The 23492-nt window shown below is 38.3% G+C and overlaps 2 protein-coding genes across 5 annotated transcripts in view; one reads left to right on the forward strand and one right to left on the reverse strand.

Moving 5' to 3' along the window:
* LOC126248852 (ER membrane protein complex subunit 7 homolog) overlaps positions 1–13901 on the reverse strand; it is a 51953-nt gene extending 38052 nt beyond the window's left edge. Inside the window, exon 1 of one of the 2 annotated variants that reach the window (XM_049950282.1) lies at positions 13571–13901. In XM_049950282.1, coding sequence (XP_049806239.1) covers positions 13571–13773 — 203 coding nt within the window. In that variant the 5' untranslated portion in view covers positions 13774–13901. Of the gene's footprint in view, positions 1–6863; positions 7177–13570 lie in introns of those variants that run through there. The other variant, XM_049950281.1, reaches the window with a different exon arrangement.
* Positions 7291–23492, forward strand: part of LOC126248850 (protein unc-50 homolog A) — a 97586-nt gene continuing 81384 nt past the window's right edge. The window contains exons 1-2 of one of the 3 annotated variants that reach the window (XM_049950278.1): positions 7291–7726; positions 7830–7981. In XM_049950278.1, coding sequence (XP_049806235.1) covers positions 7620–7726; positions 7830–7981 — 259 coding nt within the window. In that variant the 5' untranslated portion in view covers positions 7291–7619. Of the gene's footprint in view, positions 7727–7829; positions 7982–13997; positions 14434–14536; positions 14689–23492 lie in introns of those variants that run through there. The other 2 variants (XM_049950280.1, XM_049950277.1) reach the window with 2 other exon arrangements.

A 23492-nucleotide genomic window follows, 5' to 3' on the forward strand; every position in this document is an offset into this window, starting at 1 on the left:
GCTGTATGTATGTTTTATTTATTTAATCCCAGGATCATCTCACATTGATATACACAAAAATAAAATTGTTTAGCATTATTTTGTCTTGCAAGCTCCTTATCTTGGACATAGAGCAATCACAACTCTTGTTTTGGCACTTAACCCATTCTCAAGTGTGCATTCATTAGTATCACATGAGTCATTTTCTAAGCCCATGACTCTGCTCTAGGTATGAAAGTAACTAGTTTTACCATTATACAAAAATGGAGATCCACTGTGCTCTAGCAACTACAGATCATTTAGCCTACTGCCAATTTAAAACTTACTGAAAACAAATATACATTAGGTTTATGTCACATTTTGAAATAAAGGACACCATAAATGGTAGACTATTTGGAATCCAGAAAGGAAAATCAAGTTTCAGCATCAATTGTGTGTACAAGTATAACCTCACATATTTTAGATCACAGCCAAAATTCTTTTTGTGTACTCTGTGACTTATCAAAAACTTTCAATGTAACTGACCTTGATATTTTATTAAGGAAACACAATCACTATGGGATTTGAAGAACAGCTCTTATTAGCATTAAATTCTACTTATAACTTATAGAGTGCAGCAATCAGTCATCTTTTTTCGATTTTTTTTTTTTTTACACAAATCCAGATTTCAGCTAGTGGCTAGCCATTCTCAATGCATAATTTTTGCATAAAAAAATCTAAAAAAGGATGACTGATTGCTGCACTCTATAAGTTATAAGCCACATAACAGTTACTGAGAATTTTTATGGGTTGTATGGCCATGGTCCATGGACCTCTTCAATCCCTGACGTTTCGTCCAAGGCTACGTTGGACATCTTCAGAGGTGCCCCTGGTTGTGCTGAGTCTTGTCAACTCGGCAAGACTCAGCACAACCAGGAGCACCTCCGGAGGTGAGTTCCACGGACCACGGCCATAAAACCCAGAAAAATTCTCAGCAGCTGAAACATCCAGTTGTGAAAGCCTTCATTGTATCACATAACAGGCGCTGAGTACACCCAGGTAATTTGATTAAATCATACATTCAAAAAAGGAAAGAAGCAGTAGAAATACAATTTGAATGAAAGAAACATTATCAGAATTTCAACAAATAAATCATAGTGTAACACAAAGTAGCACATTAGGACCACTATTGTTTCTGATATACAGGGTGTCTCAGAAATGTTACGACAAACTTTGAGGAGTTATAGAGGGTGTCTCGAACAAATCAAGGATAGGAACCCATGTCCACAAACTTCATCCAACTATACTACTGAGCACTGATGTGGTGGTGCCTACCACTTGGTCATCCCTTTGGCATCAAACATGGCTTTGTGTGCTGATGGACTGCAGGCAGAATGTCTTGCAATGTTTGCTATTGATTGTCACAATTGCCAATGGAGAAGCTGAAGCTAGCTGCTGCATAGACAGGCCTTGTCTCCTAGGAACATGATGCTCTGTTGCCTTAATGGATGCCAGTTTCGGACATTGGTCTCCACCTGCAATATATTTTTCTCCTGTATACTGAAAAAGACTGGAGATTTTTGAGGATTCGAGAAGAAAACTAAATTTTGGCTGAAAACGTGCCCGAAACTGTCATCCCCCCAAGGCAACAGAGCTTTGAATTCATACGAGACGAGGCTGTCTATAAAGCAGCAAGCTCCACCTTCTCCACTGGTGAATGGAGGCAATCAGTAGAAGTCACTGAACAACTTTGTGAGACTTTTGAATCAAGCTGTAAGAAGTAACCATCAGTATAATGGCTAATGTAACAAGAAGAAACAGCTGCAGGGCCCTATTCAAAAAACTTAAATTTTAACTTTTCATTCTTTTGTTTGTGTGTGTGTGTGTGGGGGGGGGGGGGGGGGTTGCACACACAACAAAGCACACAGCTAACCTAGAAAGAAGTACAGCTTATATGGCAATAAAACTGTACAACTTTTTACCATTTCTTATTTTAAAAATTAACTTTAAAGCTAAATTTAAGCAGACAATAAAATTATTGCTTAAAGTAAGTCCTTTCTAGTCAATCAATGAATATACACCAAATGCAAAATATTTGAAACAGACCTACAGTGTAATGGAATTGAAACACGTGTAGACAGGTATGCAGGCTAGTAAACCAAAAGATTCCAGAATGAGATTTTCACTCTGCAGCGGAGTGTGCGCTGATATGAAACTTCCTGGCAGATTAAAACTGTGTGCCCGACCGAGACTCGAACTCGGGACCTTTGCCTTTCGCGGGCAAGTGCTCTACCACTGAGCTACCGAAGCACGACTCACGCCCGGTACTCACAGCTTTTACTTCTGCCAGTATCTTGTCTCCTACCTTCCAAACTTTACAGAAGCTCTCCTGCGAACCTGGAAACATCCCCCAGGCTGTGGCTAAGCCATGTCTCCGCTATATCCTTTCTTTCAGGAGTGCTAGTTCTGCAGGTTCGCAGGAGAGCTTCTGTAAAGTTTGGAAGGTAGGAGACGAGATACTGGCAGAAGTAAAAGCTGTGAGTACCGGGTGTGAGTCGTGCTTCAGTAGCTCAGTGGTAGAGCACTTGCCCGCAAAAGGCAAAGGTCCCGAGTTCGAGTCTCGGTCAGGCACACAGTTTTAATCTGCCAGGAAGTTTCATATCAGCGCACACTCCGCTGCAGAGTGAAAATCTCATTCTGGAAACATCCCCCAGGCTGTGGCTAAGCCATGTCTCCGCTATATCCTTTCTTTCAGGAGTGCTAGTTCTGCAGGTTCGCAGGAGAGCTTCTGTAAAGTTTGGAAGGTAGGAGACGAGATACTGGCAGAAGTAAAAGCTGTGAGTACCGGGCGTGAGTCGTGCTTCGGTAGATCAGTGGTAGAGCACTTGCCCGCGAAAGGCAAAGGTCCCGAGTTCGAGTCTCGGTCGGGCACACAGTTTTAATCTGCCAGGAAGTTTCAAACCAAAAGATGTTTCTTATGTATGGTAAAATAGAAATAAACTGTGTGTAGATAGACTTTTCAGTAGATATAAAATGTGTACTTATGTACGATGCTACTGTACGATATTCCTTGATAAGTAGTGTATGTGATCATTATTGTGTCTGACACTGAAAATATGTACTTGGATCTGATCCACGTACGTACATTCAAAGATGCTAAATAGAGGTACACTTTCATATATATATGTGACTCATGGTGTGCTAACAAATGAATGATCACTTGAGAAAGACACGGATGCCAAAACAAGAATAAGACATAGGTTTTTAAATGGCAATGACAAGAAATTCGTTTTTATTCAATTGTTTAGTGAAATAGACACTATCAAGAGCACTTAATGTTGTTATGATAAAGACCCAAAGATTAATTTATCATCACAGTACTTTACTAGGATTAACACTACCGGGGGCTGTATGGCAAGCTGTTTACTGCAGATCCACCTTGTGAAATAGCACACTATGAGTATATAGAACGATCTTCACACAAATAGCATCTAATCTTGGCCACGTGACATGGAAAAGAAAGTGTCATATGAAACATCATCACTGGGATTTTTTAAATCCAAGATTTGTGCCCATGGCCACTAAACAGTAGAACAGAAAATCCACATCCTTCATTGAAATGGTGCCTCACACCATCAGGCTAGGTTCCCGTATCTAATGGAAACTCGCACATGCATAACATCACTACCAGATTTATTCCCTCCATACTTTCTCCATCTAAGGATCTGAAAACTTCACTTAGGATACCTGAGAATAGTTTTGATGAATAGATTGAAGATTTCAATATTAGATGTAAACTCTGACCCACAATGTAATAATGTTTTGACATCATATGACTAGAAACAGGACATAATGCAAACAATTTTTATTTATTTTATTAACATTGCAGGCGGTGACAGACTGATACATAGTATAGTAAGAAATCCAAGTTAGGTTGGAACTGACTGGCTGTGAGTTATGGGAAGTTGAAGAATGTAAATATGAAACCTTAATTGTGACACATTGATCTGTAGTACATCCTTAAGTAGCAAGGTGACAGTATGGCTGTAAGTTGGTGAAGTATTTTATGCACACTGGATTTTTATGAGCTTTCTTGTGAATGACGAAACCATTTTCAAAAAAACTGCCATAGGCTGTCAATCCTATTATGCAAGATTATGATTATCACATCATGTATGATGATGATGTTTGGTTTGTGGGGCACTCAACTGTGCATGTCATCAGCGCTCGTACCAGGTCCCAATTTTTACACAGCCCAATTTTTTACACAGTTCAATCGAGCCATTGTCACGAGTGATGAGGATGAAATAATGAGGACAACACAAACCCCCAGTCTTCAACCAGGCTGTGAATCGAACACAGGACCCCATGATCCAGAGACAGCTATGCTAACCACTACACCATTAGCTGCAGACAATGTTGGCAGGCAGTGTTACTTTGATTCTAGTTGCATATAAAATTATTTTTAAAGCAGAATTTTACATGCCCATCATCAGAGTGGTCCCAGATTAGTCTAGTGCAACTTTAGTTTTACCAATGCGTACTAACAGCGAGAGTAAAACATACAAAAACCAGTACTCCAGCAATTACTGAGCAGTGCTGCTGCACTGCGGTAGGAGTCAGTGGAGGAAAGTGTGGTGCTGACGCTGATGAAGTGATACAGGTGCCTTGTTTCAACTTTTTCAATGCTCTGTCAAGTTGTTCTCATAGTATCACATTTCCCATCTCATCTTTTTCCTCAGCTTTTCATAATATTTTATTCAAGTTTATTTACTTTGTAAACCCCTTCTATATATCTTGCCAGCCTTCACTTCTTTACTTAGTAGTGACTTTCAGTCTGAGCACCTTATGTTCATACAGTTGCCCTAGATTTCTCCAAAGGTTTCTTCAGTTTTCTTAAATGCAGCTTTTACATTCTTCATATATATGCAAGCTTTGCATTTCTCCTCTGGCCATTCCTGCAGAGCAATTCTGCACTTACTGCCAATCTTTTTTACACATCTGTATTATTTTTGTCTATTTCCTCTTTTTTTTATCTTCTTTCATACATTAAATTCAGTGAGTCTGTTATCCAAGAATTCATATTGGGCCTTGTTATTTACCTGCAGACTCCACTATTTCATCTCTAAAAGTTACTCATCCATCACCTACTGTAATGCTTCCACTTATTTCAATCAGTTGTTGCCTAATGCCCTCTTTAACAGTCTCAGAAAGCTATGGTTGCTTCAAGTTGTTCAAGTGCAACCTTTTTGTAATTTCTTCCACTTTTCCCCATACTTTATATATATGTCATTATTTTTAAACCAAATATTACCAATGACAACTGCATTCCATTCAAAATTCTACTAGGTGACAGCTCTCATTCATTTCTCTCAGCCCATCTCATCCCTTATTCTCTTCATTTTTGTAAGACTGAAATGCAGTCCCTCAGAGGATGTTAGCTTTGTATCTATCGTGGCTCCAATGTGTTGACCTATGTTGTTCATAGCAACTTATCACATTCCTATTGTATTCTTCTTTATTAGAACTAGTGATGCATTATCCCTATTTAATTTTGTGACAACCCTATTAACTTACCGGACCACAAATTTTATTTTTCCTGCCACCTCACATCACCAGTTCCCACTACATCCACACTTTTAAATTTTCTCAGCTTTTAATGAATCTAATACTACACACACTGACTTGTCAGATTTGTTTATATACTTCCTCTTAAGTGTTTTCCACTTGGAGACCTGAAAGGACTACTACTTTACCATACTGTACAGCTGCATGTCATCCACTAATATAACAGTTTTAGCTTTCCGGTGTGTAAAGTACCAGCATAGCACGGCAATGTTGTCTAATGTCATAAGACCAGATCAGTCAGTCATCCAAAATGTTACACCTTTTTGTTTCAATAGCTCACAACCTTATCATTACCTTCAAACCTAACACAGACATCGCATTACAATGCAAATGAGTCTGACATCAATGTTTTTTTCTACAGAATGAGTCAAAAGGGTATAACAAATCAACTGGCTACACTATTTCATACATTTTAAACCATATACACTGCCACTTCCATTAGAAAGTGTTGCCAACATTCCTTCTGTCTGGACATATTCAGAGTGTCCTTCCCTTTATCACAATGACTCAACTGCAGCTTCAACACGAAAAGAGCCACAATATATACTTATATGACAATGTAGAATGAATGAGTTGTTTAAGTTGGCTACTCTATGCAAACTGCCGGTTTCCCTCTTCATTTTCAACTATTAAACCATAAAAAATAGAAGATAAAAAAGCTCATGTGGGAACATTTTGGAAGGTATATCAGCAATGTAGACAACATTGGACTTAAACACTATGTAACTTAGTGAAGTTGCTTCACTATTAAATGTAGTCAAGGTCGGGTAGCAGAGAGATGTGATCCTCAAATAGAAGCCATAAGCCATAGCAGTCCTCAAACATTTCTCACAGGTCATGAGGGAAGTTACATTAAGAGTTAACATATAATCATTGTAGCTATCTAATATTTACGTAACGATCGAGCTTTTTGTTAATATCACACTCGCAAGTTATTCCCTGTCATGGTGTGACGGGATCCAACCCTGCGGAAACAAATTAGGATATGACAGATTCTTCTATAGAAGCCTTAACCACTTTGACAAAGACGAAATGGCATATTTTGACGCCAATATTCAGCTGTAGTTAACAGCGTAATTATTGTAAATTTAGAAAATAAACACTGATATTTACAGCAGAGCAATTATTGCGACACTGTCAAATGAGGACATTATCACATTCAAAGACGTGAGAGGGGTAGATACTAAGATATATACGAAATTATACTTAAATATAGAATTAATTGTATAACGTTAATTCTACAACCATTAAAAACGATTCTTTCGTTGACCACTTACTTCAAAAAGCCTATAAACTCACCACCATTAACAAGCACTTTAGTTACAACTTGCCAGTTACTCAACACTTGTGCCTCAGGGGGATATATTTTCCCTTCTATATCATACAGTTCTGATAACGAATTCGAATCGGCACTTATGTGTGAAAACGACCTCCCAATCACATTTATTAAAAAAATAAGTACTACTATATCACAATACATTTCGTCAACTCAGCATTCCACACAGCACACACCATAATCCCAGACCCTATCGTCTGCAAGATACACTTCTCTCGTGAAGACTAGACACAGACCAAAGATCTTCACATTGTGTCGAAGATGTGTGTAGTTTCAATAAGTAAACAGAAACACAAGTAATGTAGAACGCCTGATAAATATTTATGTTTATGTTTACAAAACTGTTTCGTTCAAAACGTTTAGCGAGCATATAATGCCACTCCAATAACTGCGACTAAAGTGAAGGTAACAGAGGTAACTATACCGTTTACTTAATGAGAACGCAGAAACAGATGAAGATTGAGGTACGCAATTTGAGTGACGTTTGAGGATGTGTTGATGTTGTGGTGGAATGAGACGTTTGTCTCTTTGGCTGTGGAACGATTTAGCTATTAATGTTCCTTTCCCATATTTCATACACATATTTGAAGAAATTTTACGTTCGTGGTATCATGTCAAAATAAAAACGTAGTTCAAATCACTCCTCTGATGTTCGTCAGTTTGTGTAAATGTAACATCAGAGGTGAAGTTTCATATCATGCCGGGCAATAGATATCAGCCTTCTCCTTTGCCCAGCAGAAGCTCTTCTTCGTTAAGCAATAATATTAGGCCAGGCTCACCATTGCCTGTACCAGTGGGATATAGGTATGTCAACTTCCACAAGATGTAAAAATGAGCTACAAAGTGTGTCGTGTCTGTTGACACCTATATTGTAAAAACATTTCGACTTTTTTTCGCGTTGTTTCAGATTGGACTGTATGAGTGCTGCAGCGAAACGATACAAATACCTCAGGAGACTCGTGAAGTTCCATCAGATGGACTTCGAGTTCGCAGCATGGCAGATGATATACCTATTCGTTTCGCCCCAACGAGTTTATAGGAATTTTCACTACCGAAAACGTAAGTGTCGATATGACTAGTGAACACCTTGTCTAAAAATCTGCAAACGGAAAGTATATTGTTATTCAGGTCGAGTAGTAAAATTTTGATCGAGGGAAAAATATTTGAAGAGGGACACTTAACAGCGCTATCATTTCTCTGTGAGGTGTGTGTGTTAATGGAATTGAAAATATGGCAAATTAGTGTTTCATTAAACTGAAGATTTGTTTTGTATTTCGTTGGTATGTGAACTTTTAGGGCTAATTGATTTTGCTGTTAACTGTTCAGTGTGTGTGGTAAAAGGAAATTAACAGATAGTGTGCAGTTGACGAATGTAGCATTCTAGATAGCTACAGTTGGAAGCACCTTTTGTGAAAGATTTTAAATGCACATAATACGTTGGTTTTCCACAACACCTGCCCATGGCCAATTAGGCCAATGTGGCTCATGTTTTAAGATTTTGTAAGGAGTCAGGGCTGCTTCCCAACATATTGGATGTGCAATTTGTGTATGTCGCATAGTTGCTTCATCACCTATCATTTCTAAGTAGTCACCTTGCCACAGTAATCTGGCCCATTGAAAATGCATCTGAACTGTTATTTTATACTTGATTTTATCAAGTGATTGTCTTGTGTTTATCTGCATTTATTGGATGGTCTTATGTATATCTCCCAATGTTATTGTTTGTTAAATTCGATTTTGTTGATACAGTTTCGTTTCAGAATTTGTTACTTTGTAATAGATTTTGACAGCCCTCGTCTCTGTTTCAAGTAATGGCATTGATTTCATTGTCATTTAATACCATAAAACAGTAATCACATCACTATTGTGCAACATGGAGTGTAATATTACTTCCCAACAGAACAAGTGTATAACTGTCTATTCATTAAGTATACTTCATCAAATTTAAGCAGCTGTTGAATCAAAAACTTTCATTAAAGGTGTAAAAGACCAAAATGCAATGAGAGCAATTGTGTAACACTTGTACAGTGCCATTTCTAGTTGAAATGAAAAGACTTTATGTAACAGGCTCCAAAACATTTTAGTTCCAGTAGTCTTTTGTGGGTTAGATTTGAAAATATGTTGCATTACACTTGGCTCTGTTGGTTAAGAGTATCAACAGAATATCTTACTTATGAGGTTCTACAAATAAAGAAAAAATATGGAGTAACTGCAGAACGAAATTTTATCATGAAGTTTGAAATATTATCAAGTTATTAATAACTTCTACTTCAATATAATCATTACGTACTACAAAATGATATTGTTTTTGTGATCTGCATATCAATATACAGAGATGCAGATCGCAAACACTATTATGCCTCAGGCTATGCTACAGCTTTTACTTCTGCCAGTATCTCGTCTCCTACCTTCCAAACTTTACAGAAGCTCTCCTGCGAACCTGCAGAACTAGCACTCCTGAAAGAAAGGATATAGCGGAGACATGGCTTAGCCACAGCCTGGGGGATGTTTCCAGGTTCGCAGGAGAGCTTCTGTAAAGTTTGGAAGGTAGGAGACGAGATACTGGCAGAAGTAAAAGCTGTGAGTACCGGGCGTGAGTCGTGCTTCGGTAGCTCAGTGGTAGAGCACTTGCCCGCGAAAGGCAAAGGTCCCGAGTTCGAGTCTCGGTCGGGCACACAGTTTTAATCTGCCAGGAAGTTTCAAACCAAAAGATGTTTCTTATGTATGGTAAAATAGAAATAAACTGTGTGTAGATAGACTTTTCAGTAGATATAAAATGTGTACTTATGTACGATGCTACTGTACGATATTCCTTGATAAGTAGTGTATGTGATCATTATTGTGTCTGACACTGAAAATATGTACTTGGATCTGATCCACGTACGTACATTCAAAGATGCTAAATAGAGGTACACTTTCATATATATATGTGACTCATGGTGTGCTAACAAATGAATGATCACTTGAGAAAGACACGGATGCCAAAACAAGAATAAGACATAGGTTTTTAAATGGCAATGACAAGAAATTCGTTTTTATTCAATTGTTTAGTGAAATAGACACTATCAAGAGCACTTAATGTTGTTATGATAAAGACCCAAAGATTAATTTATCATCACAGTACTTTACTAGGATTAACACTACCGGGGGCTGTATGGCAAGCTGTTTACTGCAGATCCACCTTGTGAAATAGCACACTATGAGTATATAGAACGATCTTCACACAAATAGCATCTAATCTTGGCCACGTGACATGGAAAAGAAAGTGTCATATGAAACATCATCACTGGGATTTTTTAAATCCAAGATTTGTGCCCATGGCCACTAAACAGTAGAACAGAAAATCCACATCCTTCATTGAAATGGTGCCTCACACCATCAGGCTAGGTTCCCGTATCTAATGGAAACTCGCACATGCATAACATCACTACCAGATTTATTCCCTCCATACTTTCTCCATCTAAGGATCTGAAAACTTCACTTAGGATACCTGAGAATAGTTTTGATGAATAGATTGAAGATTTCAATATTAGATGTAAACTCTGACCCACAATGTAATAATGTTTTGACATCATATGACTAGAAACAGGACATAATGCAAACAATTTTTATTTATTTTATTAACATTGCAGGCGGTGACAGACTGATACATAGTATAGTAAGAAATCCAAGTTAGGTTGGAACTGACTGGCTGTGAGTTATGGGAAGTTGAAGAATGTAAATATGAAACCTTAATTGTGACACATTGATCTGTAGTACATCCTTAAGTAGCAAGGTGACAGTATGGCTGTAAGTTGGTGAAGTATTTTATGCACACTGGATTTTTATGAGCTTTCTTGTGAATGACGAAACCATTTTCAAAAAAACTGCCATAGGCTGTCAATCCTATTATGCAAGATTATGATTATCACATCATGTATGATGATGATGTTTGGTTTGTGGGGCACTCAACTGTGCATGTCATCAGCGCTCGTACCAGGTCCCAATTTTTACACAGCCCAATTTTTTACACAGTTCAATCGAGCCATTGTCACGAGTGATGAGGATGAAATAATGAGGACAACACAAACCCCCAGTCTTCAACCAGGCTGTGAATCGAACACAGGACCCCATGATCCAGAGACAGCTATGCTAACCACTACACCATTAGCTGCAGACAATGTTGGCAGGCAGTGTTACTTTGATTCTAGTTGCATATAAAATTATTTTTAAAGCAGAATTTTACATGCCCATCATCAGAGTGGTCCCAGATTAGTCTAGTGCAACTTTAGTTTTACCAATGCGTACTAACAGCGAGAGTAAAACATACAAAAACCAGTACTCCAGCAATTACTGAGCAGTGCTGCTGCACTGCGGTAGGAGTCAGTGGAGGAAAGTGTGGTGCTGACGCTGATGAAGTGATACAGGTGCCTTGTTTCAACTTTTTCAATGCTCTGTCAAGTTGTTCTCATAGTATCACATTTCCCATCTCATCTTTTTCCTCAGCTTTTCATAATATTTTATTCAAGTTTATTTACTTTGTAAACCCCTTCTATATATCTTGCCAGCCTTCACTTCTTTACTTAGTAGTGACTTTCAGTCTGAGCACCTTATGTTCATACAGTTGCCCTAGATTTCTCCAAAGGTTTCTTCAGTTTTCTTAAATGCAGCTTTTACATTCTTCATATATATGCAAGCTTTGCATTTCTCCTCTGGCCATTCCTGCAGAGCAATTCTGCACTTACTGCCAATCTTTTTTACACATCTGTATTATTTTTGTCTATTTCCTCTTTTTTTTATCTTCTTTCATACATTAAATTCAGTGAGTCTGTTATCCAAGAATTCATATTGGGCCTTGTTATTTACCTGCAGACTCCACTATTTCATCTCTAAAAGTTACTCATCCATCACCTACTGTAATGCTTCCACTTATTTCAATCAGTTGTTGCCTAATGCCCTCTTTAACAGTCTCAGAAAGCTATGGTTGCTTCAAGTTGTTCAAGTGCAACCTTTTTGTAATTTCTTCCACTTTTCCCCATACTTTATATATATGTCATTATTTTTAAACCAAATATTACCAATGACAACTGCATTCCATTCAAAATTCTACTAGGTGACAGCTCTCATTCATTTCTCTCAGCCCATCTCATCCCTTATTCTCTTCATTTTTGTAAGACTGAAATGCAGTCCCTCAGAGGATGTTAGCTTTGTATCTATCGTGGCTCCAATGTGTTGACCTATGTTGTTCATAGCAACTTATCACATTCCTATTGTATTCTTCTTTATTAGAACTAGTGATGCATTATCCCTATTTAATTTTGTGACAACCCTATTAACTTACCGGACCACAAATTTTATTTTTCCTGCCACCTCACATCACCAGTTCCCACTACATCCACACTTTTAAATTTTCTCAGCTTTTAATGAATCTAATACTACACACACTGACTTGTCAGATTTGTTTATATACTTCCTCTTAAGTGTTTTCCACTTGGAGACCTGAAAGGACTACTACTTTACCATACTGTACAGCTGCATGTCATCCACTAATATAACAGTTTTAGCTTTCCGGTGTGTAAAGTACCAGCATAGCACGGCAATGTTGTCTAATGTCATAAGACCAGATCAGTCAGTCATCCAAAATGTTACACCTTTTTGTTTCAATAGCTCACAACCTTATCATTACCTTCAAACCTAACACAGACATCGCATTACAATGCAAATGAGTCTGACATCAATGTTTTTTTCTACAGAATGAGTCAAAAGGGTATAACAAATCAACTGGCTACACTATTTCATACATTTTAAACCATATACACTGCCACTTCCATTAGAAAGTGTTGCCAACATTCCTTCTGTCTGGACATATTCAGAGTGTCCTTCCCTTTATCACAATGACTCAACTGCAGCTTCAACACGAAAAGAGCCACAATATATACTTATATGACAATGTAGAATGAATGAGTTGTTTAAGTTGGCTACTCTATGCAAACTGCCGGTTTCCCTCTTCATTTTCAACTATTAAACCATAAAAAATAGAAGATAAAAAAGCTCATGTGGGAACATTTTGGAAGGTATATCAGCAATGTAGACAACATTGGACTTAAACACTATGTAACTTAGTGAAGTTGCTTCACTATTAAATGTAGTCAAGGTCGGGTAGCAGAGAGATGTGATCCTCAAATAGAAGCCATAAGCCATAGCAGTCCTCAAACATTTCTCACAGGTCATGAGGGAAGTTACATTAAGAGTTAACATATAATCATTGTAGCTATCTAATATTTACGTAACGATCGAGCTTTTTGTTAATATCACACTCGCAAGTTATTCCCTGTCATGGTGTGACGGGATCCAACCCTGCGGAAACAAATTAGGATATGACAGATTCTTCTATAGAAGCCTTAACCACTTTGACAAAGACGAAATGGCATATTTTGACGCCAATATTCAGCTGTAGTTAACAGCGTAATTATTGTAAATTTAGAAAATAAACACTGATATTTACAGCAGAGCAATTATTGCGACACTGTCAAATGAGGACATTATCACATTCAAAGACGTGAGAGGGGTAGATACTAAGATATATACGAAATTATACTTAAATATAGAATTAATTGTATAACGTTAATTCTACAACCATTAAAAACGATTCTTTCGTTGACCACTTACTTCAAAAAGCCTATAAACTCACCACCATTAACAAGCACTTTAGTTACAACTTGCCAGTTACTCAACACTTGTGCCTCAGGGGGATATATTTTCCCTTCTATATCATACAGTTCTGATAACGAATTCGAATCGGCACTTATGTGTGAAAACGACCTCCCAATCACATTTATTAAAAAAATAAGTACTACTATATCACAATACATTTCGTCAACTCAGCATTCCACACAGCACACACCATAATCCCAGACCCTATCGTCTGCAAGATACACTTCTCTCGTGAAGACTAGACACAGACCAAAGATCTTCACATTGTGTCGAAGATGTGTGTAGTTTCAATAAGTAAACAGAAACACAAGTAATGTAGAACGCCTGATAAATATTTATGTTTATGTTTACAAAACTGTTTCGTTCAAAACGTTTAGCGAGCATATAATGCCACTCCAATAACTGCGACTAAAGTGAAGGTAACAGAGGTAACTATACCGTTTACTTAATGAGAACGCAGAAACAGATGAAGATTGAGGTACGCAATTTGAGTGACGTTTGAGGATGTGTTGATGTTGTGGTGGAATGAGACGTTTGTCTCTTTGGCTGTGGAACGATTTAGCTATTAATGTTCCTTTCCCATATTTCATACACATATTTGAAGAAATTTTACGTTCGTGGTATCATGTCAAAATAAAAACGTAGTTCAAATCACTCCTCTGATGTTCGTCAGTTTGTGTAAATGTAACATCAGAGGTGAAGTTTCATATCATGCCGGGCAATAGATATCAGCCTTCTCCTTTGCCCAGCAGAAGCTCTTCTTCGTTAAGCAATAATATTAGGCCAGGCTCACCATTGCCTGTACCAGTGGGATATAGGTATGTCAACTTCCACAAGATGTAAAAATGAGCTACAAAGTGTGTCGTGTCTGTTGACACCTATATTGTAAAAACATTTCGACTTTTTTTCGCGTTGTTTCAGATTGGACTGTATGAGTGCTGCAGCGAAACGATACAAATACCTCAGGAGACTCGTGAAGTTCCATCAGATGGACTTCGAGTTCGCAGCATGGCAGATGATATACCTATTCGTTTCGCCCCAACGAGTTTATAGGAATTTTCACTACCGAAAACGTAAGTGTCGATATGACTAGTGAACACCTTGTCTAAAAATCTGCAAACGGAAAGTATATTGTTATTCAGGTCGAGTAGTAAAATTTTGATCGAGGGAAAAATATTTGAAGAGGGACACTTAACAGCGCTATCATTTCTCTGTGAGGTGTGTGTGTTAATGGAATTGAAAATATGGCAAATTAGTGTTTCATTAAACTGAAGATTTGTTTTGTATTTCGTTGGTATGTGAACTTTTAGGGCTAATTGATTTTGCTGTTAACTGTTCAGTGTGTGTGGTAAAAGGAAATTAACAGATAGTGTGCAGTTGACGAATGTAGCATTCTAGATAGCTACAGTTGGAAGCACCTTTTGTGAAAGATTTTAAATGCACATAATACGTTGGTTTTCCACAACACCTGCCCATGGCCAATTAGGCCAATGTGGCTCATGTTTTAAGATTTTGTAAGGAGTCAGGGCTGCTTCCCAACATATTGGATGTGCAATTTGTGTATGTCGCATAGTTGCTTCATCACCTATCATTTCTAAGTAGTCACCTTGCCACAGTAATCTGGCCCATTGAAAATGCATCTGAACTGTTATTTTATACTTGATTTTATCAAGTGATTGTCTTGTGTTTATCTGCATTTATTGGATGGTCTTATGTATATCTCCCAATGTTATTGTTTGTTAAATTCGATTTTGTTGATACAGTTTCGTTTCAGAATTTGTTACTTTGTAATAGATTTTGACAGCCCTCGTCTCTGTTTCAAGTAATGGCATTGATTTCATTGTCATTTAATACCATAAAACAGTAATCACATCACTATTGTGCAACATGGAGTGTAATATTACTTCCCAACAGAACAAGTGTATAACTGTCTATTCATTAAGTATACTTCATCAAATTTAAGCAGCTGTTGAATCAAAAACTTTCATTAAAGGTGTAAAAGACCAAAATGCAATGAGAGCAATTGTGTAACACTTGTACAGTGCCATTTCTAGTTGAAATGAAAAGACTTTATGTAACAGGCTCCAAAACATTTTAGTTCCAGTAGTCTTTTGTGGGTTAGATTTGAAAATATGTTGCATTACACTTGGCTCTGTTGGTTAAGAGTATCAACAGAATATCTTACTTATGAGGTTCTACAAATAAAGAAAAAATATGGAGTAACTGCAGAACGAAATTTTATCATGAAGTTTGAAATATTATCAAGTTATTAATAACTTCTACTTCAATATAATCATTACGTACTACAAAATGATATTGTTTTTGTGATCTGCATATCAATATACAGAGATGCAGATCGCAAACACTATTATGCCTCAGGCTATGCTACAGATCATCGCAACCTATGTTCCAACAGGTAATGTTGCTGTTATGCTCTTCAGTCCAAAGACCAGTTTGATGCAACTTTCCACACTATCTAGGGCAAGCTTTACCTCTGAATAACTACTGCAGCTGACATCCATTTGAACCCGCTGACTGTCCATGTCTCCTCGTTTCCCTTTATTTTTATGCCCCACACTTCCCTCCAACACTAAATTGATGATTCCTTGATATCTCATAGTGTGTCCTGTCAACCAGCCCCTTCTTTCCCCCTACGTGTCTAATTCTATTCGGTACTTCCTGATAAGTCACACGATCTGTCGATCTAATCTTCAGTCTTCTTTTGTAGCACCACGTATCAGTTCCTTCTATTCTCTTCTTATCTGAACTGCTCACTGACCACGTTTCACTTCAGTACATGGCTACACTCCAGACAAATACCTCCAGAAAGACTTCCTAATGCTTACATTAGATGTTAAAAAATTTCTCTTACTGAGAAATGCTTTTCTTGCAATAGCCACCCTTCATTTTACATCCTCTCTAATTCAGCCATCATCAATTATTTTCCTGCCCAAGTAGCAAAATCTGTGTACTACATTTAGTGTCTCATTCCCTAATATAATTCCCTCATCACCACCTACATACATACTCCAGAAGCCACCACATGGTTCAAGACGGAGGGTACCTTGTATCACTACTAGACATTTCCTTTCTTGTTCTATTCACAACCGAGGGAAAAGTGACTGTCTGTATGCCTCTGTAGGATCCCTAATTTCTGGTATTTCATCTTCGTGGTCCTTAAACAAAGTGTACCTTGGCCTCAGCAGAATTGTTGTGCAGTCTAATTCCGGTGCTGGTTCTCTTAATTTTCTCAATAGTTTTTCATGGGGGGGGGGGGAAAAAAAGTTGTCTTCCCTCCAGGGATTCCCGTTTGCATTCATGGAGCATCTCCTTAACACTTGCATTTTGATTGAACATACTGGTAACAAATTTGGCAGTGTTCATTTTAATTGTGTTAATGTCTTCCTTTAATCTGACTTGGTGTGTCTCCCAAACACAAAAGCAGTACTGAAGAATCTATTGCACAAATGTTCTGTGTGTGCTCAACCTCCGTAGATGCGCAACACCTTTCTGAAACTCTTCCAATTAACCAAAATGGACTATTCGCCTTCCCTGCTATCATTCTTACGTGCTCATTCCCTTTCATATTGCTTCGCACCGATACCTCTAGATATTTAATCAATGTGACTGAATCAAACAGCACATTACTAATGCTGTATTCGAACATAATGGAAGTATTTTTTCTACTCATTTGCATTAACTTAAATTTTTTGTACATCTACAGCCACTCTCTGCAGACCACCATGAAGTGTTGTACCAGTTCCTTCCCATTTCATTGACATATGGACTGCAGGAAGAATGATTGAATGCCTCTGTGCATGCTGTAATTATTGGAATCTTGCTGACGATCCTCATATGAGAGATATGTAGAGGCTTGTAGTATAGTCCTAGAGCCATCATTTAAATCTGGGTTTTGAAACTTTGTTAGTAGACTTTCTTGCGATAGTTTATGTTTGTCTTCAAGAGTCTACCAGTTTAGTTTCTTCAGCATCTCTGTGACACTCTCTCACCTGTGACAATTTGTTCTGCCCTTCTCTGTATACATTCAATAACCTCCATTAGTCCTATTTGATCAGAGTGCCACACATTTGAGCAATATTCTAGAGTGGGTCGCACAAGTGATTCATAAGCAATCTTATTTGTAGATTGATTGTGTTTCCCAGTATTCTACCAATGAACTCAAGTCTACCACTTACTTTACACGCAACAAGGCCTATGTGATCATTCTGTTTCATATCCCTACAAAGTCAGGTATTTGTATGATTGGCTGATTGCAACTGTGACTCATTAATATTATAGAATAGAATTTTTTGTTAAGTGAACAGTTTTACAGTACTGAACATTTAAAGCAAGTTGGCAACCTCTGCACCACTTTGAAATCTTGTCAAGATTTGATTGAATGTTTAGCGTGTTCTTTCATACAGTACTTAGTTATAGATAACTGTATCATCTGCAAGAAGTCAGAAATTAATACTGATATTGTCTGCAAGGCCATTATTTTAGAACGTGAACAGCAGAGGTCCCAACACATTTAACTGGGACACTTGCAAAGTTACTTCATCATCTGATGGTGACTCTCCATTCAAGATAACATGCTGTGTCCTCCCTACCAAAATGTCCTCAATCCAGTCACAAATTTCGCTTGATACACCATATAATCGACCTTTTGACAATAAGCGTAGGTTTGGTTCTTAGTCAAATTCATTTCGGAAACCAAAAAATACTGCATCTGCCTGACTTCCTTGATCCATGTGAGAAAAGACTGAGTTGGGTTTCACATGATCGATGCTTTCGGAATGTGTGCTGGTTGGCATTGAGGAGGTCATTCTGTTCAAGATACCTCATTATGTCTGAGCTCAGAATGTATTCCAAAATTCTGCAATAAATTGATGCCAGGGACATTAGATAGCAGTTTCATGATCACTTCCACTACCGTTCTTATAGACGGGTGTGACCTGTGCTTTCTTCCAACTACTGGGCGCAATATTTTGTTTGAGGTATCTATGATAAATTATAGTTAGAAGAGGGGCTAACTCAGCTGCAAATTGAGTATAGAATTTGGTAGGGATTCTATTGGGCCCTGAAGCTTTGTTCAGTTTTAATGATTTCAGCTGTTTCTTGACACTACTGACACTTATACTGATTTAACTCATCTTTTCAGTGGCATAGGGATTAAACGGCTTTTCCTTTATAAAGGAACATTTGAAAATGGAGTGAAGCATTTCAGATTTTACTTCACTACTCCGTTTCAGTTCCTGTCTCATCTGCTAGGGACTGGACAATGACTTTGGTGCCACTAATAGCCTTTACATACTACCAGAATTTCATTGGGTTTTGTGAAATATCATTTAACAATGTTCTGCTGTGGTAGTTATTAAAGGCTTCACGCATTGCTTTCTTGACAGCCAAATGCGTTGCACTCAGAATCACACTATGTATAGTCCTATGCTTTGTTCACACCTTTGATTTAGTAGTCTCTGTTTCTTCAGAAGTTTCCTTACAGTGGATGCAGTTTAGAAAAGCTGGTGTTGGTGGGAAGGATCCAGTTGGCACAGGCTGGGACATAGTCATGGAAATGAAGAATGTTATGTTGGGCAGCATGCTTAGCAGTGGGATGTTCCAACTGTGTCTTTGCTACAATTTATTAATGGCAATTCATGCGGACAGACAGCTTCTTCGTTGTTATGCCCACATGGAATGCAGCACAGTGGTTGCAGCTTAGCTTGTAGATAACATGTTTGGTTTCACAGGTAGCCCTGCCTTTGAGCAGGCTGGGGTGGCCGAGCGGTTCTAGGCACTACAGTCTGGAACTGCGTGACCACTATGGTCGCAGGTTCGAATCCTGCCTCGGGCATGGATGTGTGTGACATCCTTAGGTTAGTTAGGTTTAAGTAGTTCTAAGTTCTAGGGGACTGATGACCTGAGAAGTTAAGTCCCATAGTGCTCAGAGCCATTTCAACCTGCCTTTGATGGGATAGATGATGCTTCTGACTGGACTGGAATAGGTGGTGGTAGGAAGATGTATGGGTGGGATAGGTCTTGCATCTGGATCTATTACAGATATATGAGCCATCAAGCAAGGGGTTGGGAGCAAGGGTTGCTTGGGGTTGGGCAAGGAGATTGTGTAGATTTGGTGGGTGGAAGAATACCACTGTAGTATTGGTGGGAAGGATAGTGGGTAGGATACTCCTCATTTCAGGACACGATGAGAGGTGGTTGAAACCCTGGCAGAGAATATGATTCAGTTGCTCCAGTCCTGGGTGGTACTGAGTCACAGGGGAATGCTCCTCTGTGGCCAGACATCAGGTCTTTGTGGGGTGGTGGGTGAATGAAGAGATGAGGTGCAGGATATCTGTTTTTGTATGAGGTTGGGAGGGTAATTACGGTCTGTGAAGGCCTCAGTGAGACCCTCAGTATATTTTGAGAGGGACCGATTGTCACTACAGATTTGACGGCCACAGGTGCTTAGACTATGTAGAAGGGACTTCTTGGTATGGAATGGGTGACAAGTTGGAGGGTCAGTATTGCCTCACATGTTCCTACATGTCCTTACAACTATGAATAATTAAAGTAATAGTTTGACAATTTTCACACCTGTTGGCACCTGATTTCTTTGGAATTGGAATTATGACATGCTTTTTTAAGCCTGAGGATACTTTTCCTGTCTCGCCCATCATGCACACCAGGTAGAAATTTTTGACATGGCTGGCTCTCCCACAGCTATCATTAGTTCTGACTGAATGTCGTCTACTCCAGGGGCACTCTCTTCACTTAGATCTTTCAGTGCTTTGTCAAAGTCTTCTTGCAGTGTTACATCTCCCATCTCATTGTTATATTCCACTCCCCTTTGTATAATATTGCCTTAAGATTCGTTTCCTTGTCCTTCTATATACCCCTCCACCTCTCAGCTTCCTCTTCTTTGCTTAATACTGGTTTCCCATCAGAGTTCCTGATATTCACAAAGATCTTACTCTTTTCTTCAAAGGTCTCTTTTAATTTTCCTATGGGCAATACCAAAAGAGAGTAGGGAGAAGAGTCCTGCTGCTAGGTATTAGCCAAGGGAGGGGTTAGGCCAGACGATACAGGACAGATTAGGAACAGGGTGCCAGGTCACAAATATTGTGAAGCCAAATGCCTTAGCCAGGTGATAGAGGACAGGGAATTTGTGCAAGGATTTTGGCAAAGAGGATTAGATTTTTGTAATAGGTGGAGCTGAGGACAGCTAAGGACAGTAATAACAGCATTAGGTGTGGCCTGGGTGAAATAGGAGTAGCAACTACTCTCACATGTGTGGGTTTTATGGAGGTCCTTCAGCACCATGACCAGCCCTGGGTTAACATGGCTGTGAGCCATGTGAACACAGAGTTAAGTAAGCTGCTGCTGACTGAAATGAAATCACATGTGGGCGCAGTGCCTGCTCTACAATTGGGAGATGGTGTTATACTAGATATGGCCTATACCTGAATTGGAGAGGGAAAGGCAGGTTGGCTAAGTTTCTTGCAGGTATTGTACAGGGGGTCAGTGTCACACAAAGCACGATCCTTTTGATTAGTGGTGTCAGGGAAATATCTTTTTAGATTAGAATCAGGATTCAGGCACCCCGAATTAAAAGTAGTCAAAATAACATAAGAGCCCCACAAAATGCCTAAGAATGCACAGGAAAGCCATAAGGTAGAAGAGCTTCTTGTCTGTTTGAAAAATTTAGAGAGCTCTGAAAAGACAGACATCCTCTACGCATCTGAGTGTCACTTAACCACAGGGTTAGATGTTTTACAAATAAATGTTACACTCAAGCAGTTTGTGCAGAACTAATATGGGAAAAGGAGGAGCGTAACAGAACACAAGTACAAAAACTTTGAGACAAGTAGATTTTGTAATGATCAGCACATAGGTGTGTGTACTTGTGAATTAATACTGGAAATTAGTTAGTTGTTAATTGTAACTTTATACAGATCTGTTTGAGCAATTTGGATTCCTTACTTTGCTATCTGTTAGACAGCAGCATGCAGTTGATAATCTGTGGTGACTTCATTGTAGATTTTTTAAAGGATTCTGATAGGAAAAATGATTTAGTAACCTTATTTGCATCCTACAATTTGATCTCGGTAATTGACTTTCCAATACGGTGGATAAAGGCACTAGGCCCCTAATTGATGATTTCTTTGGTGAAACTCAGAGAAAGAAAATACTGTTTATCCAGTAACATATGCTGTCTCTGATGATGGACAGTTGGGATAAATAACATAGTACCTTACAGTTAGGATAAGCCTCACTGGAAATCAGCAAGAACAGTTAATGACTCCAGGGCTAATGTTTTAAGAATAGTTTACAGGAGATGGCCTGGGTAAAAATTTATAATGGCCCAGACACTAATATAAAATTTAATATATTCCATGATACATTCTTACTATTATTTAAAGCTAATCAGAAGCTAACCAGAAAGGGCATTAAACAGATATTTAAAAAACGATGGACCACTAGAGGGATTAAAGTGTCTTGCAAAAAGAAGAGGGAAGTGTATCTGTTGGCAAGAACAAGTAGAGATTCTGCAACAGTTGCACACAGTGTCAGAAATTAGTAATTCAGACAACAGACTTAGCGCTACATGGAATGTAGTGAAATGAGAGACAGGACAACCAGCCACAGAACAGGATAACATCACTAGTGAACTAAAATGGAAGGGCTATAAATGATGAGTCAAAGGTAACAAATATATTTGGTAATCATTTCTTAAATATAGTAGAAAGTATAGGGACAAACAGTTCAAGAGTAAAATCACAACAGTATGTTGAAAAAGTAATTTTCATAAAATTCAATCATATGGACGTATCACTGACTTCTCCTTCTTAACGTAAGCAAATTATAAATTTGCTCAAAGTAAAAGCTAATATGTTTTGATCATGTTTTCAATTTGTTCCCATATAATAAGCCCAGTCTTATCTGAAATGTATAGTAAATGACTAACTGAAGGCAGTTTTCCAGAAAGGCAGAAATATGCCATTGTCAAACCTGTATTTAAGAAAGGTGATAGGAGAGATGTCAGTAACTACTGACTTGTCTCACTGCTGCTATCATTTTCCATAATTTTTGAGGTGGTAATTTGTTCTAGAGTAGTATCACCTCTAAGCAACAATAACATCCTCAGCAAACCACAGTTTTGATTGGACAAGAGTTGCATTACCAAGAATGCCATTTCCCTATTCGCTCACAAAATATTACAAGCATTAAACAATAAAATAGCACCAGTTGGTATTTTCTGTGACTTGATGAAGGCATTTGACTGTGTGAACCACAGTATTCTCCAAAGTAAATGATTTCATCTGTTTCTCAACACCACTGACACTAGTTCTTGTTTCATTCATCTTTTCAATGGTATGAGGATTAAATTGGGGAAATTCTCTTGGGTTTTCCAGTGTAAAGGAACATTTGAAAATGGAATTACGCATTTCAGCTTTTACTTTGCTACCCTCAGTTTCGGTTCCTGTCTCATTTGCTAGGGTCTGGACACTAACTTTGGTGCCGCTACAGCCTTTACATACTGCCAGAATTTCTTTGGGTTTCGTGAAATATTGTTTGAAAATATTCTGCTATGGTAGCCATTGAAGGCATCACACATTGTTCTCTTGATGTTCAAACATGTTTCATTCAGCACCTCTCTCTCTATAGCCCTATGCCTGGTTTTACACCTGTTATGCAGTAATCTGTTTTTTTTACAAGTTTCTTTTCAGTGACTGTATACCACGGAGCTTCCCTCCCATTATGAACTGCATTATGGGTACATATCTATCCATTAAACTTGAGCAATATTTCTTTTGCATGCTCCTGCTGTGTGCTGAAAGTTTTGAGTTCCCATTGAGATATGACACTACTGATTTTT

The sequence above is a fragment of the Schistocerca nitens genome, chromosome 3, assembly GCF_023898315.1.
Source record: "Schistocerca nitens isolate TAMUIC-IGC-003100 chromosome 3, iqSchNite1.1, whole genome shotgun sequence".
Lineage (NCBI taxonomy): Eukaryota > Metazoa > Arthropoda > Insecta > Orthoptera > Acrididae > Schistocerca > Schistocerca nitens.